The following is a 27892-nucleotide window of genomic DNA, read 5'->3' as shown; positions in this document are numbered from 1 at the left end:
CATCTTCTTCTTATTCGAAGGTTGGAAGAGATTGTCTCTTAGGTTACTCGACAAAGTAGCCTTGCCGGATTCTAAGCCTTTGTAAAAACAGTACCCGGGCACTAATCATATTTAGGGGCTGAAATGTACATGAGGACCTAGCAAATTCAATAATTAGAGCTAATATAATTGACGCACTATATGGTGACGTCACTATTGCAGTGCTATATCGTATGAATTAAGGCCAGATTATTTCGACCACCTGCACCCGTGGATTATCGATCGCAAGCATTGACCAAAAATAAATGTGCACTCCAAAGCTCTTGCATTTTGAGGGTGTCACTGATTTCAAGGAAAAAGATTTGTACGACATGCCATCAGCTGTTTCATACTAATCGTTATGCCTACTTTCATCTATCCATATTGCTTATATCACACAGCTGCAAAGGAAAGATGGTCAGTAATGATCCTTTTTTCAGAATGCAATTCACTTTCTACGACTTTACGACAAGTTTTGTATTATTAACGAGTTCACGTCCGGTCATCGTAGATATTAATATTCTATTATCATTATATTACATTTCAAAATCGTTAATAAAGTTTTTAAAATTTTTATATCAATCTGTGAGCAAGGGTCTGAATATTTATGCTGTTTGCTTTTTTTTTCTTACGGAAATTTATTGGTTTTTTTTTCAGCATCCAATTCCTAGTTTGAAATCCCTCTTGTTTTCACTGCTTAAATGTGCCTTCTTATGTTTTTTTTATATTATGCTAACTAAAAATTAAATGAATTATGCATGGACTGTCCCTTGGCGTTTTATCATGGCAGGATATTGGGAAGGTAAACTTAATTGTACTTTAAAACAATAGGGATATTACATTTTTTATATTCCAAATGTGTTAGATGAAATCTACATTCAGTAGGTTAACGTAACCTTCAGTTCGAACCCATATTGATTAACTTTTCTCTTCTTTTCCTCTTTTGTTTTTACTTATTCCAGTTTGTGACATTTTGTTTCCCGAGAACATCACAGCCGTATTGTCTTCCACTTCATGCGAGACTAGCCTCGCAGTACAGTCGTTAGTAGAGACATTTCAAATTCCTCACGTAGAGGTCCCGCGAGAGAAATGCGCCGTTGAGCGCCAGAATGGGTTTAGTGTTAGCATACGTCCCGATTACTCGCATATTAGTCGTGCCACGTTGGATTTGATGTTACGACTCGGATGGAAACAAGTTAGTATTTTCTACGACTCAGACACAGGTAAGATTATGAACAAAGACCCCGTCAACCAAGGGTTTCATGACCGGTTCCATGACAATTGCTCTGGCGACAATTTATTGCTCCGATGGAAAATCTGCACGTTAAGCCAAACATAAATCCTAACCTCCAAAACTAACTCAACCTTATCTTTATCTTATCTTGTCTTTACATTATTCTAAAGCAAAAAATGTGTTACAATCCTAACTCTAACCCTATGCCCTCTGAGAGCAAATGTCGCAGGAGCAAATGTTACCGAACCGGTTCTCTATATCTCAGTCACATTTGCTCTACGGCGGCCGTACGGCGAGTCAAAAACAGCCGTTTTAACATTTTTTTTGTTTCGACTCGCCGCCACGAGCAAATGTGACTAAGGAATTAGCGATTGATCGTGCGATGGATTTCTATGTTTAAAATTCCAAATTCGGAGATGATTTTTTTTTACAGAATTGCCACATTTTTGGTTAAGAGGCACGGAAAATCAAATAGGCATTAGCTTTAGGAGATTTAAGTTTTTGAACAATTGCATTTCAGAAATTAATTCTGATTGGTAAAATAATATTATAGAAATGCACAAATGCCCTGGTTCGAAATGGGGGGGGGGGAAATGGGACAGTAATTTTGGTCCTATAATGCCAGATAAGTTGTGGCCATCGCGTATTTCAATATTTTCCTTTCGTCTTGCATGTCGCTAAAATAGTGCCCAAACCCTTGTCATAATTTTGGGATTAGAGGACACATATTTCATTTTAAGATGCACAGAAGGACTTTTCCTTGAGAAAAGTATACTTTGATTGTACAAACCCATATTGCAAGGACTTGCGACACACTTGGCCCTGTTGGCCAAAACATACACATTCGAAATCATTTAGTTAAAATAATTCAAAGTATCTAGTCTAGAGATGCTATTTTGCAACTCATATATCTCAGGTTTACATATTGAAATGTCATATTCCGTTGTCTTTGTTGTTCCTCTCCCGTATCACAGCATACAAGAATGTTGAAGATTTATTACTTCTGTCGGCGGCACTGACTCAAACTTACCCTCCTCACTTCCGGTTGTTCCGTCTCAAGAAGAACGTGGCCACTGGCAAGCTTGATTTTGTCCACCCACTTCATACTGTCAAAGATTCCAAGACCTTTAACATGGTAGCATACTGCAGTACCATGAATAACATCAAGTTAATCAGAGAGGTAAGTGGGGTTCTTTCAAATGTGAACGGGGCTTTGGTTATCGTAGAAAGCATAGACATTTGCAGTTTCTACTGGTTTACGTGAGACCACCTCCACACTCGTAAATCTAGTGCCAAGACATTTAGCATGGTAGCATACTTAGTACCATGAATTATATCAAGTTAAGTGGAGAGAGGTAATTTTTTTTCAAATGTGAATAGGGCTTTGGTTGTAGAAAGCACAGCCATTGTCAGTTCTGACTGCTTTACGTGAAGGTGTTCTAAGACCTTGACCATGGTAGCATACTCGGTATGATGAATGAATAAATATCAAGTTTGATGTGAATAGGATGGTGTAATAATGATGGCTTAATAAAATTATGATGAATGTTCTAATGTGAATAGGGGTGTGAGGATATTACAAGGAGCAAGGCCCGGGGTAAACTCGACCCTTGACCCTCTTCACACGCTCTATCATTCCATGGACCTAGTAGGTCCATGATCATTCCAAGAAGTTAAACATACAGCAGAAATGTTCCAAAAAGGCAGTAGGTGGTCAAAATTGAATTTTGCAAGAGGACCCACCGGGCAAGCTTGACTCTGTTCAGCTTCCCCACACCGCTTTCTTAAAGGGAAGTCCATCCTAAAATTGTGTTTGCTTTAAAATTAGTAGCAAAAGAAATAATAGAAACATAGACGATATATTAATATAGATTTGAAAATGATGGATCACCCTTTCTCATCAATTTCACTTGATACGCCCCTTCAAACACTCATCTCATATTTGATTATAACTAAATATTCTATTGCAAGTTATAACTGAGTAGTCCTATGCTATGGCAAAGGGCAGAAAGTAATTATACACTGTTATAGTAGATATAATGCTAAAATTACAATTCCATTCCATGTTTTGAAAATAGTTTAATACAGAAAAAAGGAGATTATATGAAAAAAATTCAATCGGGTCTGGTATTCTGATCAGAGACTCTTCTATTGTAGGATTTTTGCCCAGTTCAATAAAGTTTAGTTTTCATCAGAATGAATTAGTCTGAGATGGTAATTTCATATGTAACTCGTACGATAGGCCTACTAATGTTTCCCGGGTAGCTATAAATAATTGATACCTCTGTGGATTTGAATTCCAACAGGCTGCCACGTTTGGGATGACCACCGGAGAATATCATTGGATAGTTGCATCACACGTGAGTATGACGTCATTATGTATATGGAGTATTGCTGACGAGTGACTTTTGATTTGTGCTCATATGGAATCATCTGCAACATAATATTGTAGCATATTGATCCAGTTTTGTGAAAGATTAACAAAATTAAACATCTGGAAATCGACATTTTAATCTCGTGTACGAAAAGTGATGATTGTTATTGTAGATTTTATAAGTAATATCTAAAAATGTATATCATCTCCACCTCTCTAAATATAATTTGACTATGTACGAAATGCTCAAAATATTAAGCTTGTGTTTAATATTTGACACCTTTTAATGGATGCATATTTATGTAGGCCTAATATGATATATATCGCAGAATGAAATTTGCAAGTGCAAGCTTTTATTATTAAAGAAGTTGTAGAAAAGCCTTATATACAGAATGTAAAATGTTTCAAAAGGTTGCTTGAAAAAAATATATAATTTTTTTCAATAAAAATAACGTTTCATCACTGTAGAGTGGTCCACATTGAAAGCGCTTTGTATAATCCCAAACAAGATGCTTTTGAATATATATATATATATATATATATATATATATATATATATATATATATATATATGATCATGCATTAGGAATTTATAATATTAATTGCTTAAAAGTTCAACATTGTTGTTCTAATGTTTTATGATTTTTCTTTAAAAGTTACATGCTGTTAGTTCTGTGAGGAGATTTTTTGATGATTAAAAGAAATTATCATTATAATGATAATCATACCACCGTTATATTTTCAGTCCTTAAACACCTGCCTATTAATATTTAGATAATGACATTATCAAGCGTTTAATTAAAATATATTAAAGGGGAGGTTCACCCTGACAAAAAGTTTATTGTAAAAATAGCAGAAAATTAATGAAAAATATTGCCGATGGTTTGAGACAAATCCATCAAATAATAAAGAAATTTAATATAGTTTTAATTATTTGATTTATGACGTCATATGAGAGCAGCTTTACTACATATCGTATGACAAAAAACAATGAAATGTCATTTTCTCAGAAAATTTAAGTGGGCCTTACTGTACCTTCAGTAAATCTAATAAACAAATAATTTCACACCTGTTTCTTAAAAGAAAAAAAATAAGTCATCACGAACCATAAAAAAGTGAATTCATATATTTTATATTACATAACATATTGGGCAGCTGCTCGTTTATGACGTCACAAATCCAAAGCTTAAAATGCTAATAACTTTTTTAATCGTTAATGGATTTTCTTCAAACCTTCACCAATATTTTTTATTATTGTTTCTGCTATTCTTACAACAAACCTTTGTTTTTATTCAGGATGAATTTCCCTATTAAGGTAACTGACATGACTTATAATCTCATAATCCCAAAATTAGTGGAAAAGTGTCATTTTGATACGTCAGTCAGCTCTCTATAAGTATTGGTTTTAAGAATAAAATCAGTATTATTACGACGTAATCCTCGTTTCTGTCTTTGTGATCACGTGGTGTTATTTTTACGTTGACATCCTTACAGAACATATTAAGTCCATCTTCAAAATATGCAGATGACGTAATGGTTGGTTTATTCATTATTTTCCGGTTTATTCCTGATTATTTTCAAATAATCATATAATTTGCGTTTGAGCCTTCCCCATTTACTTCGGCCTTGTTATCTGCATGTCTAATATCCGTTTTTCTTTGAAAGTGATTAACTCTTCTGCGTGTTTATTTTCTTCCTTTAACTTATTCTTAACGTATTTATTTGTAAAGTATTCTTAATTCTGATGTTAGATTTTTTTAAACAGTAACCTTTCTACCTTTTCAGCAGCTTTCCATTCTGGCTAACATGGAATTTTAGAGCATTATTTTTATTTGACGTGGTTATTAAAGCCCTTTATCATTTGCTTATGTCCATTCGCACTGTATAAAGGTGTGCGCTGCTGTAACAAATCAAAATCTCTGTTGAGCTAACTGTGAAAGTTATTAACACGCGATGCAAGTTTTTCGTGCTTTTTTTATTTACTGAATTTTATCTGCTTATTTTATCCGCTTAAGTTATTTTCTTAACCATTTTACTAGCCTGGTATTGCAGTGAGCAAGAGCTTACCATTATGATTTTTAAAAGCTCAGCTTAATTTTAAAAAAGATCGTTTACAACTATGAGAAAATCATGATTGTCATTCTATCGTGTTCTACATTGACTGTTTTGTATGATTTGAACGTTAGGAATGGAGTAATGCATTCGGTCAGCCCCTTGCGGAGAGGTTCATTCGATACAATGAGGTGAGTTTCACATTTAAGAAATTGCATTTAACAGAAATACAAAGGAATAATTGAGACTTGCTGGTAAATAAATCGTTAAGGGTCGGCGGTTGTAGTTTTCGCTTAGAAATTACAATTATCCATTACTAAGCCTTGTTCATGACGACAAATAAGTTCACAGTTTTTACCTATTTTGACATGAGGTTGTATATATACGAACATCTTGGTTATAATATCAAACACCACAAGCACGAATTCCAATGCCAATTCCATTCCATTTCAGAGGGGGAGAGGGGTGGCAGTATAGATACAGATCGAGGAACCAGGTATAGACGGGGGAGGGGAGAAACAGTGAGTGGAATAGAGAGAGGAGAAAGTGTAATTGTAGAAACCCCAAACTAGCTTGATTAGAAGAAAGGAAATGGCAAAGGTGCATTGTGCTTTTCGTCCATTACCCTTTAAACACGATCAGAAGATTGTACCGACGGCAAAGATATGAAAGGTTTTTAATTTCTACTCGTTAAAAAGGTCATTAGGTTTAGGGTTTTTTTCTTTTCCTTTTGCAGTAACCTTTGGCATTATAACCAAGATATTAAAAACACTTTAATGGATGCTACATTTACTTTCAATTTCTTCTCTGAGGATGGAAGTCTAATTTTATGTAGATGATATTTAATATCACCAGAGTCATTATCAAAACCAATTTTTTAAGGGTTATGATGATGGTTATGTGATTAGCTTTGTGTTAAGGTTGAATATGTCAGCATGCAGGTGAATACGCTTCGTTAAAGAATTATTATCTGGAATTCCTAATTAAACTTAATTTTTTAATAAAAGGTGATCACTGTCGATTTTTTCAAAGTAAAGCAAACATTAATTGTTTCGTGCAATAAATTAGAGTAAGAAATTATCTTGTACAAATTCTCAAGATACCAGAAAAGTATTATATGACGGGTTCCTCATATTCAAAAATCCTAAATGATGTCACTAACAGAATCCTTATGGTTGGTCATGAATTATTTCAGGAATACCACATGGGAGTGTCTTTAGACCAATGTTGTTCAATCTACATTCCTGCACACCGTCAGCTCTGACATAAGTTTTTTTTTTTATTGACTGAGGAGCAGTTGTGTTTGATTATTGCTACGGTAACTGTCATAGAACAAAAGTGAAGTTGACAAACATCTTGAGAATTTAAATGGTGTCTAGGATTTAAAAAAAAAGATCTCTGTGCATTTCCGAATGTGGAGGAAAAAAATGTACCAATCGGCATCATTTGTATCCAGTACAGGTGTAATGTCATAAAATGTACTTTTGAAATAATTCTTAGAATTATCTGTGATCTCTATCTCCTGCCAGAACTTTTCTTTTCCGGTATTGCAATGATAACTTATGTAGGCCTATAGTGATTTTGGAAGCATAGTGCAAAGATGAATCCCATCAAGGAATTTTCTTTTTGGCCTGGTTCCATCCAGACCATGCCATGACCCTTAACCCGCGCATGAAATGATACTTCGATACATCAGATCATCTATTACCTTTGCCGTTTCCAGATACCCACTAAATTCTGCAGGAACCTCTCAATGAGTTCACTTTTCCCAACGCTTCAAGAGGTATCCTGACACCCTTTGAGCAGAGTGTGAATATTAATCCGACCCAGGTAGATTTCGACAAAGCTCAGTTGACACTTGACCCGGCCATGAATTAATACTTTTTAGGAATAATCTTTGACATTTGCTCTTTTCAGGAACCCCTTGACGAGTTCAAGTTCTTCAACGGTTCCAGGGGTATCTTGACCCTGCTAAAACAGAGAGTAAAAATTGATCCGACACGGGAAGATTTCTACCAAGCTTGGTTGACCCTTGACCCGGAACTTGAAGCGCAGCTTGAAGAAAACGCAACAGAAATTATGCCAGATTATCTACAGCCCATCGAGGTAATCGTCATCGTTAAACAATTTTAATACGATAACATTGACATGTGTATTGAAATCAATAATATTAATAATAATAATAATAACCAATTCTTATAGAGCGCTTTTCCCAGAATGGCTCAAAACGCGTTACAGCATATTATTACCCCGGTCACTGGATTCATTTCAATCCCGCACGAAAAGTGCACAATTTCCACTCCCTGGGGAGCATTCCTTGCATTCATCGCAGCCTCATAATGGCGCTGGCAAAATCAAACATTTCAAACAAAAATAACATTTAATTTGAGATCATCCACACTTTCCAAAACAATTTCAATACATGCACAATCCAAATATTGCACTGGGGATGGGGTGTACCATAACTGTAAGAGAGGCTTTGAGGTTGCAGTCATCAAACTTGATTATAGTTAAATGGTTGACAAAGACGTTTAATGGAATTGTTTGTAGCTGAGTACAAGTTTATTTTGTTGAATAAACATGGTTGTGAAAACATGAATAACAATCTATATACGTATTACAAATATTCTCAATTTGGGATCCTTTTTTACCTTATTGTATCACTAATATCAACACAAAACACATCGATAAGTGTTATAATAGTGTGTCTCTATTCAACGGTCCAAACTCTGAACTTGGGTTTCATCTGAATTCTGGTCCAAGGTTTTGGTTCAACCAAAAGTGACACATTTCTAGTTTTCAGTTTTTACCAGAGTTTTCTCAGGTAAAAAGTTTTATGCAACGGGCCCCATATATCAGTACATTCTGTTACTTAATTCATTAATAAGTGTCTGAGAATGAAAACTAAACTAATTTTTCTTCACCATTAAAGTACTCGGAAACAACACATCACGCACAATATTGTAAAAAAAGTTTTAACATTTTCAGCTCCCATAAGTTTAGTTTAGAGTTAGACCATGGCCTAATATTATCTTCACTTTAGAATACTAGTCATCCTTTTTTTTTTAAGTTGCTGATTATTCAAAAGCAACTTATTTTTTTTTCTCATTCTCAAATGTCTTATTTTAACAGTATCACAAAGCCTACCTATACGATGCTGTGAGGGCGCTGGCTGTTTCCATCTCAGATGTGGTTAGCAGGGGACGGTTTGTTGAACCCGAAATCTATCGTTGCAATGAAAACCCACATCGAAATACAAGAGGCTCTAACCGTCTCAAAAAGGCATTGAATAAGGTAAATGGAAAGGGCATACACTGTGTATGGGTTGTCCGCAATTAAAAAAAAAAAAATCGAAATTGATTCAAAGGGGAAGTAACTAAATTTGGATAGAAGGATGACGCTAATGCAGTTTATTGTTATAAAACTAAGACTCTCCCTTTATTTATTCATATTTACATGATTTAATGTTTTATAAGGTCACTCCACTTTCAACCTGCTTGTATATATTCTAAACTGAACTAATCATTTGCGATTTGTTAAAATTACATTCACATTTGTAACTTACTTTTTTCATATTTAGCGTTACTCATTGAACACTGAATGTGAATTCTACGTATATCAACAAAAACATGATAAATAGTGAATACATCGTAGCAGTCCATCAACCCCTCACATGTAAACTAGTGACACCGCATCCAAAACACGCACAATACTAGTACACATTTCTACCATTTTGAAAACGAGAGTATTGGGATCGCGCTGATAGCCACTTAAATATTGTGACATCCCTTGCGTCATGTGCGTCGAATATGCGACAATTAACCCACTGAGTTGATCTCAGAGGCTTGCTAATGTTCACATACATACTGAACGATACAGGTAAATCATCGACCTGTATACAGACAGTGCATCTTGAACCTGTCGGCCATTCCTAGTCTGGGGGAACGGTTTGCCATCCAATAAATTGATGTTATCTATCAAAGAAATAAGAATGGTAACGAATTACGTGGCAATGATGCGTGACAGCTGTAATGATGAAGTTCGAAATTTAGGAGTCCCGGGAAATTTGATATACTATAAAGTCCTATGTATGTCTCCAGATTTTTTAATTGCCACTGAGTGAGATTTTTTTTCAATTTTGAAGGTTGAAACGGAAGGCATGATGGGAATGATTCAGTTCAATCGAACAGGTTACAACGAAGAGGTCGCTATTGATATCATCAGCGTGGAAGGAAGAAACAACGATACCAAAGCGTGGCAGGTGAGCTGAAGAGTTTGCCTACTTAAAGGAAAAGTCTGACATAGAAGTTTAGATATGACGGATTGACGAATATCCAGGTGGACTTCTCCTTTGAGAACAGATGTTGCGATTTGATTCATGCATTTCATGTTTATTGTGCATAATTGTGTATTTTGGACCCACTTTGCATAGATAGCTAGATAGTCTTCACATTAGTACTGTACCAGACCTTTAACACATTAGTGATGAACTAAGTATGATAACAATGATGGGGATATACTCCTGTTTAAAATAATACGGGAAATATTTATCCCCATACACAAGATTAGATGCATTTTAAAATTTCATTTCATTTCATTTATTGGTTTCGGCAACACTTTTTCATAGACACATTAACAAAGAAAATTCAATAATAATATACGTATAACTGACAAGCAAAACATTGAACAAAATTGCATTTTCTATTAATACATATAGATTTTTAGAAGGTTGCAGGGGTTGTCACTATAAGCTAAGCTTGACTGCGTGGCAACCCCAGTCGATCATTCATATGCATAACATTTTTTTAGTGATAATAAATGTGAAGTATTTCAACAATTGGATATGACATATGAATTACAAACATAGTGAGCTAATGCAATTCAAAGTTCAAATTAAATTTGTAATTCATAATTCGTAGATCATTGAATTCATACAAATAGATCGTTATTAATTTTCTAACCCTTCCATTTCTTTTATAAATTTTAAACAAGTTCACAGTAGATTTTTTTTCATTTGAACTTATTGCTCCTGAAATGGGAATTATATAAGATTAATGAACAAACGAATCATGGAATAAAAAACAAAGAAATTAATTAATTAACAAATGAATAGAAATATACAAAGTGAAAATAGAGAAAAGATATATTAGTTATTTAATTCATTAATCAATTAATCAATAGATATAGTAATTTAAAAATTGGCATGGGCTTAGATATAGTCAGCATTGAATATCATTATTACCTTGTTTGAACGTGTTGGATTTCAATAATTCCCAGAGAGTCAAAGTGTTTTTATTTTATGAATTAGATTGGATCGTGGGACTACGAGTCGAAACTCACTCTGGATCAGTTCCCATTCATCAGAAGATATGATGAGTTCCACAACAAAACATTTAACATCGTAACTATTGAGGTAAGGTCAAGGGAAAATCAGTCATCGCGATCATCATTAACATGATCACGGTGGGGAATTTTTAATGAATTTTTAAATATCATTTCTTCAACCGTGTATGATTATGATTGCGCGGTATTTCAGTTCTGCCAAACACAGCTTATTCCGTTGATTCCTTTTATCAGATTTGTGGAAATGATCCAAGTACCATACCGCTTCTCCTTTTTTGGCTGCACCCCCCCCCCCCGAATAAAAACTTATTACTAAACTGCACGCTTGTGAGAAATACAAGGCGTTTAAACAGTATGATACATTCACACTCCAAGGTGCATCATGAGAAATAGATATAACAGACAATTATTCGCTGAACCGTTCGTAAATGGAAAACAAATATTGCAAAGAAAAATATATTTGAAAAATCTTCGATGAAAATTCAACTGATACGACTGTCTTGACGTGTGAAGTGGAGTAAAATATTATAATTTTTTTAGGAAGCGCCATTTGTAACGCTAGAGGAAACTGTCAACGGGCCCAAGTACACAGGCTTCTGCATCGATATGTTAGAAAAGATTGCTGAGAAGCAGAACTTCAAATACAATCTATACCTCGTATCTGATAACAAATATGGCGGACGAAACGAAGATGGGCGATGGAACGGATTGGTAGGGGACGTATACTACGGGGTAAGAACCTAATCGATGGTTTGTTCGTTTGTTTGTTTTGGGGTTTTTTATTGGGGGAGGGGGTCTTTTTAATACCTGTGCACTTAAATTCTTGAGAAGTTTCTCGTTTATTTTTCTTACTACGCATAAAGCCATGAAAAATGTTAATGTAATATAGCTTTTTATTAGTTATTATTCATTTTATTGAATTTTGGTTGAATAAATGAATTCGATTGCCGCATTCTTTCAAATACGGAAACATGTTCGTTATATAGTCTGTCACAAAACAATCTGCATTTAATACAATATCCACAGTTCAAAGATTTTAAATTTAGATTCACATCTGAGTTAAGACTGAGATAAAAATGGCAGATTCTATTCCGAAATGCAAAGAAGTCGCCCTTTTTTATTCCGATAAAAAGTATAATTAAATTTTATATGCATTTTCCTCCTTTTTGCCCTCATTCAGAAAGCAGACATGGCGGTTGCTGGGATGGTAATTAACTCTGATCGAGAAAACGTCGTTGATTTTACAAAGCCTTACATGAATTACGGCGTCGGAATATTACTAAGAAAACCTCAGAAGAAATCAAATGTCTTTGCTTTTCTGGAACCACTTGATATAAAGGTTAGTAAGATTGATTTTTGCATTTTATTACAATATGTGAGATATGTATTATGTCTTTATATATGTGTGAGGTATATTTAAGAAACAAAGAGGGCGAAAGATGATTACACTCTAATAAATCGATTTCGTGCACTGCACAGATATGTGAGTGTCTCTCGTATGTTTGAATTTCCGTTAACTTACAACAAATCAAACTTATGGTGGCAGCAGTGGGATTTGGAAACGCAGAGCATTATCAGATTGGAATCATATGGCATCAATTTGTCACCGCTATCATTCCGTCAAAATACAACCAATAAGGCTTTAAAATGAGGAGAAACAACTATACAATTTATCTTGAAATATTGACGAACTTGATAAATCAACATGATATGAAATTACTGTAAACTATATTTTTTTTAATTGCATATTAAAAACATTTCTTTGAACAATTACCAGGATATTTGTTGTTTTCTGCATATGGCCTTTTTGTCAATACAAAATAATACGCAACCGACCGTCTCTCGTGTCTATTGTCCTTCTGAAGTGCATTTATAGGCAGTAGGTGACATTGAATCCTGACATCGAATGGAAGGAAGTAGGTGTCCATCAATTTGTAGCGAGTTTCCGCACGGCGACGGAGAACACTTTCAATAATATAGAAAATAATAGCAACCAAGAAGTCTTTGTCGAAAATTGGTCAATCAAAACAGCAGTTACGCCCTCGAATCTGGTCAAAATATGACATATATGGAATATTTAGTCAACTCCGAAACTTAGAACAAAACTGCTCTTCTGGTTCACCAATTTTCGACAAAGACCTCCCAGCTGTTCATTGTCATTTGACGGGCATTTTCAATCCATTTACTGTGTTCTTGATTTCCTTGTGTGTCGTGGTGCCAAAACTTCTTAATAATGCAGTCACAACAAAGAAACAGACTTCATGGCCCCGTAACACAAAGCTTTGCGATGAAAAGCAAATATGAAAGAACGCTTCTTGTTTACTGGTCAGTATTTTTAGCCAAATACGCGTGTAACAATGATCTTGATTGGTCAGTTCATTTAGCGATTGATCGCTACTAATCTTTGTGTTACGCCCCCCTGGCCGACTGATTGTGTGTCAATGGACATCACATAATAAGCCAGTTCGTAGTTCCACTCTGCGCATGATCAGAAGATTCTGCGCATGATCAGAGGAAGGTCATTTGTACTAAAGTGACATGGTGGTTTAAAATTTAATGAGATACGCACCAACTTCGATGTCTTGATTATTCATATATTCTTTTGAATTGTGTTTTTCATTCACATCCACAAAAAAAAACAATGCGTCCACGAATGACTGGTATATTTCACACTTTACCAAGTACATTGTACAACATCCTCTAATATGCATTCAAAGTAGAAATGCAACAAATACCTTCATAGAGTGTTCGTTGATGTGCTATTTTAGTCACCTGGTCTATTCAATTTCTTCATCGCGCTATGTAAGGCATGCATACGTAATATCTTGCTTTGAAATCTGCCTATCTTAATGAAAGAAATGAAAGGTCATTTGTCCAAAATTGTCCATGAAGTAATGATTGGTTTCGCCGGTATGGCTGTGGCATTATGTCCAAACTTTGCCGGAAGACGTCTTGAAGTTTTGACCTTTGACCTTGGTCTTCCTGTAGGTTTGGGGTTGTGTCCTGGCGTCTCTGTTCGTGGTCGGATTCCTCATTTTCATCTTAGATCGTCTTAGCCCATACAGTGCTTATGGGAAGGGTGGTCCCGAGTGCGATGAAGCAGATGACTTCAACCTTCTCAACAGTCTCTGGTTTGCCTTCGCTTCATGTCTTCAGCAAGGTGATGATGATGATGATGATGATGATAATGATGATGATGATGATGATGGTGATGATGATGATGATGATGATGGTGGTGGTGGTGGTGGTGGTAGTGATGGTGATGAAAATGATGATGACGACGATGATAATGATGATGATGATGCTCATAATTCCTACCTCTTCGTGTAGTCGGGAATTATAATGTAATTCGTTCATTACTGGTAGCTAAAGTGAATTAAGCGCACGTCTGGGCGTACAAAGGTAGCTTTGGTGGGAATTCAATTTATTTTAACCATGTTACGTACATGCATTTACTAATCATCAATCCACACCAAATTATCCGTCGGTTGGTAATTAGTTTATCTTACCAAGTACATGTATGTTCACACCTCATTGAATCAAATATGTATGCAAAATTCAAACATTAAAGTTTAAATATCGAACATTAATTAATCGTTATTAGCTGATATTTAAAACCAAATTCTACGATAATTCAAACAGACTGGTAATTGTCCTTTCTTGTCTCTTTCTCCATCCATATCATGTTCATCAGCCTACTGGAATGTGAGAACCAATCATCCTGTCGAAGGCAAATATGATCAAATTCTCAACTTTATTTATTTCTTACAATTTCAAAAAAATACAAAGAATAGTAGGATGTACGAAGGAATTTTATCTTTGGGAACGGGAATTCCGTCTCACAAAATATTGATTACTGATCTTCAAAACGAAATGAAACAATATCAACGTGTTCAAATTCACAGCTTTTAACGTAATTAACATCACAATAAATTCTGTTGGTGCTTTCATTCCAGTAAGTTGATGATTTCATCTTTAAAAACGATTGACAATCGTATTATTTAGCAACATATCTGACATAATTCTCTTTCCCAAAGATAGAAAGCTTTTTAAAGCATATTTCTAAATTGTGGTAACCACATTTGAAATTCAGATTACTTATTTTTTATGAAATTTTTAGGAAGAATGTGGATAGACTGACGAAAATTGTTGAGGTTGTCAAGTTTGTCATTTTTTTTTTTAGAAACCCCTTAATTATGTAAGTAGAGTTTTTGTGGGAATGATATGAGACTGAACAAGTGGGACCAAGCTCCTTGATGGAACTGATGGAGCAGGAAACCAAACAGGTCACATTGTGACATTGCTGTAAATATAGGAAATTTTTTTGCTCGATTTGTTCTGAAAATAATTCTAACATAAAAAGGTAAAAGTTGTATTAGTTGTTTTTAAACTTTAAAAAATAATTTTTGGCTGGAGAATTTCTTGGAAGGGCTACTGGTGCCACTTTTTGAAGACTCTACTTGACCTGGAAATGGGGAAGTGCGGTCTTTCTTGATTTTTTCTTAATAAATTGTGTAACCGATGAAATAGGACGGTTATAATTCTATCATTTTTATCATTTTTCCCTTGATCGTGATTAGGAGGTGACAATACACCAGTGTCAGTATCGGGTCGGATGTTGAGTGCATTCTGGTGGTTTTTCGCCCTTATCATCATCGCCACCTACACGGCGAACCTTGCGGCCTTCTTGACCGTCACCCGGATGGAGAACCCTATCAACTCCTTGGAGGATTTAGCTAATCAGAACAAGATTGTCTACGGTACCATCGAGAACAGTAGCCTTCACAGGTTCTTTGAAAAGAGGAAAAACCAAGTCACCTACGAGCGGATGTGGGACTTCATGTCATCGAGTTCTGTGAGTCCTTGGGTGCCTTCGGACAAGGCAGGTTACCAACGAGTCCAGAACGAGGACTATGCCTTCTTTTGGGACGCACCGATCTTAGACTACATAAAGCAGACAGAGTGTGACCTCATGACTGTTGGGAAACCGTTCAACCTCAAGGGATATGGCATTGCCACGCCGCAGGGGGCGGCCTACAGGGATAACCTTTCCGTTGCGTAAGTCTCTCTGATGGAGATCAAGTTGAATACGTCTCACCAGTTAATTTACCTACTCCAGATTTCTTAGCTACTTTGGTGAATTTGAATTTCAGATGTACAGCTTTTGTAACTTGAAACGCAAGAACAACAACTTGAAATAGAATAAGACAGGAGTTATCTTTTCAAGGCCTTAAATAAATAACTTAATTTTCCTGAACATCAGGTCAGTATTTCATCGTAAGTCTGTAGCAAATCATGTATGAAAAGACCACAATTGGTCATAATATTGTATCACTTTACACGGCATACCTTTCACTCCAACCTAACCCATTCGCTTTCTTTGACAGTATCCTCAAGCTCCAGGAAGAAGGGATCCTCGAAGGAATCCGCAAGAAGTGGTTCGAAAGGGAATCAATCTGCCCTGAGGAAATTGTCAACAACAACCCCAACACTAAGGCCTCGGCCATCGGCCTCTCCAAGATAGCAGGAGCCTTCTACGTCCTCATCATCGGTGCTGTTCTCTCGTTCATCGCCGTCATCGTCGAGCACATGTGGCATCGGCCGCCGTCGTTCTACAAGCGGAAGCGACAGATGGAGGCGCGCAAAGCCAAAGAAAAGGTTAGTTGCATGTTTTTTCCCGCTCGAACTTGTTGAATGCAAATTAAATTATTTTAGACACTCCTTGGACAAAAACTCAGGTTCTATGTAAATTTTCCTATTTTATCTTCTTTTTTTGAAACAGAATCTAATGATATGTTATTACAAGATCACACCAATTATATCAGACCCGATTAGCAATTCTGGCTAATAAATCTTTCTAAATATCCCCTATTATATGTGCTCATGTCAGGTACATCGAAATTTATTCCTATAATTTCACAGAAGGCTTATCTTTTATAGTTCTAGGTCACATTACTTAGCATCTTGGAAAACGTCTGTCAAATTCAGTCTATGACATTTTTCTCTTGAGAGTAATTTTCTCTAATTTTTGCTTCTTCTTTGATGGACTTTTCACTTGTTAAAACCTCGCATCGTGATATAGAAATTAGCAACTTCCATTGATCGTACCCCTAGATTTATATTGCAACTTGAACTTTCCATGTTATGATGAAAATATTTGTGAGATATTTTTGTGCATTCGAGCTTCTTTTTTAAATAACAAACTGCTTTGTTGTTGACCTATAAGTATCACGAATAACTATGCTATTTATCCAATCGGATAGACTAGAGCTAATTTTATTCAAAACCTTTTTGCTCCTCCAATTAAAAGATTCTTTAATCCCTCAATACCCCCACCTTCCCCCTCTAAAATGGGATACCGCACAGTAAACCAAAAATGGATTAAAAGGATTAAGCGGAAACCGAATAGCAATGTTATTCAAATGATGCTGAAGAGTCGTATTCCATATACTTTTATAACATTATTTCTACATTATATAATACTAACACCCATTCAAAACCAGTGCAACCCAACCATTCCCCCTCCCTTCTTCCCCCCCCCCTTCTCTCCTCCCAACCCCTCCTTCCCCCACCCCTCCTTTCCCTACCCCTCCCCAACAATATCCCATAACTATGTGTCATTGTATAAGCTCACGGCTCCGTCATAACTTGTATTCAAAACAACTAACACTCAAGTTCGATGCTAACCTTATATACAGGGCGGATCCAGGGTTCATAAATACATATAATTAACATGAGAGTGAGTTGAACTCGTCTGAACTTCCTTATAAGGAAGGAAAAAAATTCTCAGAGGCCCCCCCCAAAAAAAAAAAAAAAAAAAAAAAAAACACCAAACAATCATAATAAACAAACATAATATCAGTTTGCGTAATAGGGAATCACGTTCCATATTACCACAATCTCCCTTCCCTGGATCTGCGCCTGCTTACATCTCAAGCATTTGTCAAGTGCTACTAGAAATTAATATTCATGTTTTACTTAATTCTTTTTTCTTCATCGTTGTGTTGTGTTACTAATATTCGTGTCACTACATCTCTTGACTAACAGCGCAAAGTGGTGTTCATATCTGTAAGTGCTTGCTGTCACTTTAACGCAAGTAGTAGTTCAAATCGTACTCTACTGGTTGCTTGGTCTGTCAAATATGAACATGCCCCTCTGTTGTTGCCAATACTAACATTGCATGTCAAGCATTGAAGTAATTATTTATGATTATGAGATAATTTACTGCACCAAAGCATGAATGCTATTTTAGAATTTGATTTTTTTTTTGGCAAATGATTTTGACTTCGATATATAAAATGAGCATGCATGAAAAGGCCATTGTTTTGCATTATTTATGCAAGTCTTCAATTCAGTCGGCAGGACATGTTTATCATTATGTCCAGACTCATAATACAGACAACAGATTGTAACTGAATACTGGAGAGGATTTTCTTTCCCAAGTAAACAATATCAATATAAATATATAAATATTTCATTTACTATTCTGAGAAAAATACCTAAAATGTTTTCATTGTAAAATATTGAAAAAAAAAACATCTTTTATGTAATTTATTTTTAATCATTTAGCTATTTTCCATGCATCCAACCTAAACATATTTTAAACGTATTGTCCCTCATGAAATAATCTCTTATTTATTTTGTACTCACAGGGAATTTCAGATATATCATATGTATGATATTTTTAAATCAATTTTCATCATTTCTGTCTTTTGTCTTGTCTTGTCTGTCGTGTAGTTCAATATTGTGATTCAAAGTCAGTAAGTCACACGTGAAATTGAATATTCATGATATAGTTTGCAGGGAAGGCTTTTATTCTGTTTCTTTTGTTAAGCGTATAACATTTTTTTGCGCAACGCCAAAAACAAATAATTAATGAAATGATAATAATGATGATGATATTATTATTAATAACAATAATAAAATAATGATAATAGTAGTATTGATAATAATAATGATAATATTGATAATAGTAATAATAAATATAATAATAATAATAATAACACTAATAATAAAGAAATAATAATACGGATAATTTACTATGATCGTTGTGATGATGACGATGATAATGATTAATTTATTGATGATGATATTCAACGGTAATTGTGACCACTAAATTCGGAGTAACCATAAATGCAATGAGTAAAACAAAATAAGAAGCAGATGGGAAATGGGTCAACATGGGAAACACAAAGAAAAATGATAGCAGAAAGATAGTTTTAAAAAATGTTTTAATAAGTTTATTGAAAAAGAACTCTTATTTGGATGAAATAGATCTACTTATTATACATGTAGGGTCTTTGAAATTGTAAATTTATGAGTTATACACTGTAAAAACGCTGTTTAAAATTTAAGCACGTTGTTTAAGCCCGTCAATCTAACAAATATTGTTTAAACTTTTTAAACAACTGGGTTTTTTTTAGCTTTTTAAACTTTTTAAACTGTTTAAACTTTTTAACAAGTTGTTTAAAAAGTTTAAACAACTTGTTAGAGTGACAGGCTTTTTTTACTGTGTTCTTTTGTAAAGTGTATGTTAATATGTTTATACGCACTTCGTCCATATAAACATCAGTGCTGCACTTGTACTTGCATGTTTACGCGGTATTCGTATCATCTCAACCTGTTAATAATCCAGTAATGTAACAAAAACCTACAATTTAGATTGCAATATGTAAAACAAAATACCGTCATGTTGCCTATCATGCTAATTGCAAGTCAATTCAGTGACACATTGCACACATTTTTGCGTTCAACTCCATAAGTCAAACCATTTTTTTTCTTCATTTCCATTAACTTTGAGTTCCATGTATTGCGAGTCTTTGGTCTAAGCCATTATCAGGAAATGAATTTTGAGTGAAAAAGCATTTATCATGGGATTATCAATTTGTGAAAATAATTTTCAGGGGTTGACTCGAATATAATTACTTTGAAGGTTATTATTCGTGCATGATGCTCATGAAGCAATGTCATTTGAAATTTAGTTTTATTTCTCCTTTTTTCGTTTTAATATTATCTGTAAAATTAATAGCATCGTCAATATTCTCTACTCCTATCAATGAATTGTTGTATTTTTATCATTTTGATTTTGTATTGATAAGTTCTAATTCATATTTACTATGGTTGCCATGGCTAATGTATATTTGACAGGATTGGAGTGAAAAACTTCCATCATCAAGAAATAATGGTTCAGCTATGCAGGAAAACAATAGCAAGGTACAGTTAAAATTTCACTCCATTTCATGTTCCATTATCCATTCCATTTGTTCTCAATATCGTTTCTGTTTCGTGTTGTTAAAACATTTTTTGTGAGTGGATGCAATATGGCTTGTACCATCACTTAGGGTTATCGCGTCGGGTCGGCAATCGCGTAACCCGACGATTCGAGAGCAGCCCCCCCCCCCCCACACACACGCACCTAAATTCCGGTAAAAGTCAAGGTACCGTTTACCCAAAGCTTGTGAACATTTCTCGAAATATGCTTACTTACTGCAAATAGGGCAGCAACGAATGTCCTCCACTTCTGTCGGTCCTGGGCCAAGATCTGTAAAGTTCTCCATGCATTAGGTTTTTTAGTTCTCCCTCTACTGTTCTGCGCCGTGTGGTCTTGGCCCCTCGTTCTTCTCCATTCAGGAGTCCAGTGGAGAGGAATATGGTTCGGGTCCAATTTACCCGATGATTTGTGAATATTGTGAGCCGAATGTACAAAGGATCGGGTAACTGGATCCGACCTTTCGGGAATTTAGGGGATCCTTTTCTCGAATGGTCAGGGTACGCGATTATACGACCAGACGCGACAACCCGATGTGATTCCACAGGCCAATGCAATATTATTATCACTTAAACACAGACATTTTTATTCTAACTTGTTCGTTATTTGGTTTATTCGCTTCTTTATCATATTGGATATCCTCGGTAAACTGAATGGTGTCGTTCTGGGCGAGTATATTGGCTATAAATATCGATTATCTTCCTTTTTAGGGTCAATATAAGCTTAGACTGTTCACCAGTGTCGGTCAGGGCACTGGAAATTTATTTTTGTTTAGTCGAGGGTGCTGGATTAAATTTGGCAAGCAACCAAAAAAAAAATGAATAAAAAAAGAAAGAAAAGGTTCTTAATACAAAATGAAAGGCATTTTTAGGTCTAGGAAATATTTGACAAACAAAAAATAAATAATTCAATACCAAATGAAGGGCATTTTTGTTTAATTTCTGTTATTTTCTGGTATCTGTTGAATTACCATCATAACTTTGAAAGTGTATGGATCTGATTCATGAAACTTGGACATAATAGTAATCAAGTATCACTCAACATCCTGTGCGAGTTTCATGTCACATGACTAAGGTCAAATGTCAATGAACTTTGGCCATGTTCGGGGTATCTGTTGAATTACCATCATAACTTTGAAAGTATGGATCTGATTCATGAAACTTGGACATAACAGTGATCAAGTATCACCGAACATCCTGTCACATGACCAAGGTCAAAGGTCAATGAACTTTGGCCATGTTGGGGTATCTGTCGAATTACCATCATAACTTTGAAAGTTTATGGATCTGATTCATTAAATTTGGACGTAATAGTAATCAAGTATCACTGAACATTCTGGTCACTTGACTAAGGTCAAAGGTCATTTAAGGTCAATAAACTTTGGCCATGTTAGGGGTATTTGTTGAATAACCATCATAACTCTGAAAGTGTATGGATCTAGTAATAATCATCAAGTATCACTGAACATTCTGTGCGAGTTTCAGGTCGCTTGAGTAAGGTCAAAGTCATTTAAGGTCATTGAACTTTGGCCATTTGTGAGGTAATTATTAGATTGCTGTATTAACTTTCAAAGTTTATAGATATAGTTTATAAAATGTTGATATAGGGGTAATCAAGTATGACTAACAAGTCTTAGGTCGCATGATCAAGGTCAAACGTCATTTGTCAATGAACGTAGTATTGTATCATTATATGAATTGTGTTTTTTGTGAATAATTATTTTATAGTAGTTTTCAAAGTCAGCACTGCTACTATATTGAATCGCGCGATGCAGGTGAGACTGCCAGAGGCGCTCCATTTGTTAGTTCTTTTTTTTTTCAAACTTTGTGTCGTTTATCAGTTCTTAGTCTGTTTTCTGTCCGTATTCTGCTGTCTGTTTTTCTGTCCGTTATTCTATTTCCTGTCCAACAGTTACCAGTTCTTCTTATATCTCTGTTGATTTGGTCTTTTCGGATTGACTATCCTGTTTCTGTTTTCCACCACTTCAACGACAAGCACCATTTTATTTGCATGCGGACCTAATACACCTTGAAGAAAATGACACCACTGCACCAACCCACTTGCTTGGTTTTATAAATAACTAATCCTCGGATAATATCAAATTTCCTGATGGAAGCCGAGTATTAACAAAAATGTATCTGTATTGATTAACATTAAATAATTCACTTTTTATTTTCACAATATATTTTTATTAAACCATTTCTAATATAAAAAAGAACAATGCAATAATAAACAACCCTTTCCCCTCTTTCCCTTTCTTAAGACATCATCCTAATTAATGCCCATTAGATTTTGAAATAATTACGGCAGTCATTCAGGATTTCGGCCAATCCTCAACCACATTCCTTCTTGTTTGATAGTCATTACTGGTATCCCATATAATTGTCAACTACAGTCGAGCGTGGGTACTTTATAAAACTGTTAGTGAAGTTAGACATGCATTATTTAACAACTTGGCCCCGTCTTACAAACAGTTACGATTGATCCGATCAATCACAACTATGGAAAGCCCGCAACGTCTACATCTAAAATGCATGTTTGTTCAAAATGTTTTCTAGATATGACGTATAATCATGCATCAATTGTTTTCTTGAAAATTCAGCGCGCTTCTTTTAGTTTACAAAGGACATTGTTCAAATTTCTTGGAGAAAGAAATATGACATTGTTGGATTTCCATATACTGTATGTTAGGTTAATCGGAGCAATCGTAACTCTTTGTAAGACGGGCCCTGGAATATGAGGTTCAGTGCCTTATGACCCCCCCCCCCTCATTATGTGGAGCGTTGTGGCCCAGTGGATTAGTCTTCGGACTTTGAAACAGAGGGTCGTGGGTTCGAATCCCAGCCATGGCGTAATTTCCTTCAGCAAGAAACTGATCCACAGTGTGCTGCACTCAACCCAGGTGAGGTAAATGGGTACCGGTAGGAAGTAATTCCTTAAAAAGCTGTGTGCGCTATGAACGCCTAGCTTAGCCGGGTAATATAGGAGCGCCTTGAGCACCTAACAAGGTGGATATGTGCGCAATATAAATACCCTATATTATTATTATTATTATTATCATGTCGATTCCACCAGTATATGACGACTGCACCTCACGATTGAATGTGCGGCAAACATTATACTTTGCCCCTAAATGTGTGTCGTTACGATCGTTTTTAAACTTGTTAAATTGTTTTGTAAACATGAAATTCGCGGTTGCAGTTGTTCGCCAGGTGTAAAGTCAGGTGTAACCTTACTGCTGTATGAAATATGACAAGGAGGGAACTATTAAGAAACGATTGATTTGAATTCATATTCTTAGAAAGGCATTTCCATGATCAGTGATTTGATACTTTTAATGATAATTTTGTTAAATCTCACTTTCTCATTGAATATATTGATATTTGTTAACAATTCAGAAGAATTGTTAGAAACATTAACGCTGATTCTTCATATGGATTTAGAAAAAGAAAATAAACTAGGAAGAAAAAGACACAAACACTTTTAAAGACATCTGTGGCTGAATACCAGTCAATTTCTCTACTGGAGACAATAACTATAACACAGTTTGTATATAATTATGATAAAGATTGGATGATATTGCAATTCTCTTTCACATTACTTTTTGAGGCACTAACAGATGATTTTCAGGTGTGCAATTTTTTAGGGTTTCATTTTTACACAATATCAAAGACACGAATAATGATTAAGACATTTTTACTTTACATCTGAATATTAATCAATATTAATCAATGCTTTTATGAGCAATGAAGTATCCTACCTTTTTTTGTCTTGTTTCCCATGTAGCATATGGTTGTACAAGAGAGTGAGAGTATGGTGTTACAACCTTTAAGACCAACACCATGGAGCACGACAGGTAAAGTGATTCATAATATTCCCAAATATGTCAGGTATCCATGAAATAAATGAACAAAAAGAGTCAAGATTTAAGGATATTTCACAAAGATTTAAGTCTAACTATAAGTGTCAACGCGCTGGGGAAAGAGTCATCTGCATGTTATCCACCGCACCCATTCTATCATTATACCCTAGCGCCGCCCCTTCTTGTGTTGGTTGCCCCCTCCCCCATCCCTTAGACTTTTGGCGATTAAATAAATCCCCACTTTTATAAAGAAAAATGTGAATTTGCAGATTTTGATTGAATGAAAAACACATATGTTACTCTGCCTAACAATTTACTACATAACTAGTCATCGCGAAAACGTGAATTTGGGCGTGGTGTTACTTACTTAATGAATTTCACTTGTCTTGAACATGCAACAGAACTAAACATTAAACACTGTCTTCCCAAATATTCTACCCAAAACTTTAATTCTTTAAATGAAGTTCTATTTCCTCGATGAATAAATTCTATTCATCTGGTTATCTTAAAAAGAATTCATTCATTTTTCCGAAGAATCAATCAAGTGCTCTCCTATCATGTGTCTTTTCACATGTTTTGAAAATGTACACTTTTTGATTTTCATGTCCCCGTATGAGCCTATTGTAATATCATATTTCTTTGTTTATATCCTAACAGAAAGTTCGTGCTAACACAGATCTTTGACTACACTGCACAAAATAATAGCTACAACTGTACATCTCGACAAATCAAACATTTCCGATGAATCTACATTGGACAAGATTTTTATAAATGCGAGTATTGCAATGAAAGCCAAATGGTGATTATTTTAGTGGAAAATTTGCAAGAAGCCATTTTATTGGAATATGTCCATGATTGTGTGGGGTTATTCGAATCGGAAGGAGCTCGAACTCGGATATGAAGGGTTCCTTGAGTTGAAGGCTTCATGCAACGAAGGTTAACCATATTTTTCTATATATTCTTGAAGCATCAGTATCGTGAAACAGCGAATGAGTTCATCAGAGATAGCTGGACATCTTTAGTTATATTTTAACCAGCGATCTTGATTGACAATTTGAATACGGTTCCCGATCGTTGAATTCTGCACTCAGCATCATATCACGGTTGGGATGGTGTTTCCTATGGTGTAAGTTACGATGCATGGGTGACACTATATATTTCAACTTTTATCTAATATGAATTCCTTGCACTCGATGTGTAGAGCAGTGATGGAATCAACTTTTCTGCAGTCTTCATAGATGCGTGAAATGGGGAAGGGCTATAGAAAGACATCTATCCACGAATCTGAACGCATTCTCGAAGCTCAGAAGCGGCACAAAGTCAGCATGTGGAATATTTTTGTCTCTCGAAATTTTAGAACACCTTGTCTTGAGATGATCATGCAGTGTTATTTGCAATGGAGAAATTATTATTGCAGATATTTGAATTCGTACTCAGACGTGGAGTAAGGGTGAACCATATTGGCTTTGACGCTGCTACCACGATTGTAACCCTCTAAATGCTATTAACGTGATTAAAGGATGATTTTTTTTTTCTTTTTCGTATTATTACCGGTTAAAAACGGTCGTATATATCAATGAATTGTATAACCAACACAGATATGATGCAATATATATATGCGTTGTAAATTGTTTCCTTTTTATCAGAATATGAATAGTTTTGTATTGCTAATATTTATCAGATCTATACTGTAACGTGCGTTCGATTCTGTTCTCTTTTACGCCGGTGTGGAATGATTGCCAAATGATATACCCTTTCAAATTCTGTATACGTGGCGTGTCTTAATTTATGATAAAACTTGTCTGTGTATCACGTGATATCTATGTCTTTCCTTTGTATTTCATTTATGATTATGATAGCTAAATTGAGGCATTTGAACACTATATGAGCAGATCTTCACGTCAGTACGGAGCGTGGTGGTATGGATTGAGGCTTATAGTTACATCAGCGAAACGGACTCCAGGTCCAGGGGCCCATTTCATGAAACTTGTTATGATAACAAATTCGCTGTAACAGTTAAAGCTATTGAAATCCTTCAATCCGATTGGTTATTTTGTTATAACAAGGCTTCATGAAACTGGACCCTGATCGAACGAAGTTTCACGTTAATACCATTGACATACCATCGATTGGATTTGAGTCAATTTCGTTGGTGTAACTGCAGCACAAATCCGTCAAAAGTCCTCTTCCGTAGGTAAATCTCATTTTATGCTTGTGACAAAATCTTTATAGGTCCATTTTATGGAAGACAATTACTCTATGATTTTGACCAAAAATGTATAAATGGGCTGCCAAATGTTACACAAAATACGTAGCCGCAGATATTTGATTTATTTGATAATTCACAATTATTTGGAATTATAAGTAGAGAGTTTGCTAAACTCCGGTATTGAAGTATTTGCATGCATTTTAAAGAAACATAAGGTATAACACGTAAACAAAGTTTCTAAAAAAAAACATGCTTAGTCATACTATTTCCTCGCCTCATTCGTATAAAATAATGCGGACTATTTTTGAATTCATGAACGTCATTTTTATGCTAATCCGGATTTTGAGGGTGAATTCATGATAGAGGTATTTACAACCAGATCGAGGCCATGGTTAAAGCCAGGGTAACACCAAAACCGAATTCTCCCGAATAAATTCGGACCGATTCAGCCAGAATACGGCCTGACTCGGATGAACTGTGTGGATTCAGAACCTATTATTCGTATCTGATTCGGGGAGCTCCCCGAATCAGAGTACACGTATTCGGGAGTACCTATTCTGTTCTCCTTCCCCGAATGCGAGAAAATTTGTGCAGGGATTTGGCTTGTTTTGAAATGTTCAAAACCAGCCGAACTCCCTCCAAAGTACTCCCGAATGTTGTCACGAAAAATTTAATTTGGGCCGTATTCGAATTGAATTCGGTTGGATTTTCATGATTCTGGGAGGCATTTCAGTTATTCTGGTGGTCAATTCTTGGCGGTTCTGCTCTGATTTGGGACCTATTCCGGACCTATTCGTCTCTGACGCGGGGTGATTCTGTTCCGGTGTAACCCTAGCTTTATCTTTAACTACAGAAATTTAGTATTAAATAATCTTCCTCTTACGAAATAATTTGACGGTCTTGTGAGTGTGTATAAGTGTGTGTATTTTAATCAATTAAACACACATTTTTACGATGAGGTCTATTAATGTAACAATTTTTGGTCAGTAGATAAACATCATTTCCGTGGGGGGGGGTAGGAGATACAAGTCTTTGCACAATAAAGGGATGAATTTTTCTTAATAACTTTCTTTTTCGAAGCATCTTACAATCTGGTCCGGACAGGAAGAATTGCAGTAAAAACACAAATGTAATCAAATCAATTTTCTGTACACACAATCAATGTACAGGTCATCACTAGTGATTAAAATTTGTATACAGATGTATGGCTTGTAGATCTTGCTTTCAATTTTGTTTTCAATTTTTCAGCAATCAGGCGGGCTCCTGATATGGGCTACGAAAAATTGAAAAACAAAATAATGAATTAAGAGTGGTGGCGAAGTCAAATTGATTACAATGTATTATTGTTTCAATGTTTGATGATACTTGATGAATTGCATTGTATATGATGTATACATGTTGTGGAGAAGCAGCTTTTGGATTTTCACATCCAGTGTTGGCGCCAGAATATTTTGATAGGAGGGGCGAGACGACCTACATGTAAACGTGACGCCACACATTTTATCAAGTGATATTAAAAGGGGTAGTCCTTT

The 27892-nt window shown here is 35.4% G+C and overlaps 1 protein-coding gene across 1 annotated transcript; it reads left to right on the top strand.

The window, feature by feature from the left end:
- The first annotated feature begins 801 nt into the window (after positions 1 to 801).
- Positions 802 to 27892, top strand: LOC129282830 (glutamate receptor ionotropic, kainate 2-like). Its single transcript, XM_064095565.1, has 17 exons — positions 802 to 820; positions 981 to 1241; positions 2227 to 2432; positions 3559 to 3612; positions 5813 to 5869; positions 7596 to 7784; positions 8811 to 8972; positions 9823 to 9939; positions 10987 to 11091; positions 11562 to 11753; positions 12202 to 12360; positions 14010 to 14181; positions 15602 to 16079; positions 16409 to 16679; positions 20169 to 20234; positions 24076 to 24145; positions 24809 to 27892. Exons 1-17 carry the CDS (start codon positions 802 to 804, stop codon positions 24820 to 24822), a joined length of 2592 nt encoding a protein of 863 aa, XP_063951635.1. The 3' UTR covers positions 24823 to 27892.

The sequence above is a fragment of the Lytechinus pictus genome, chromosome 2 (genome assembly GCF_037042905.1).
Source record: "Lytechinus pictus isolate F3 Inbred chromosome 2, Lp3.0, whole genome shotgun sequence".
Classification (NCBI taxonomy): Eukaryota; Metazoa; Echinodermata; class Echinoidea; order Temnopleuroida; family Toxopneustidae; genus Lytechinus; species Lytechinus pictus.
This window is presented reverse-complemented; position numbering and strand designations above follow the sequence as displayed.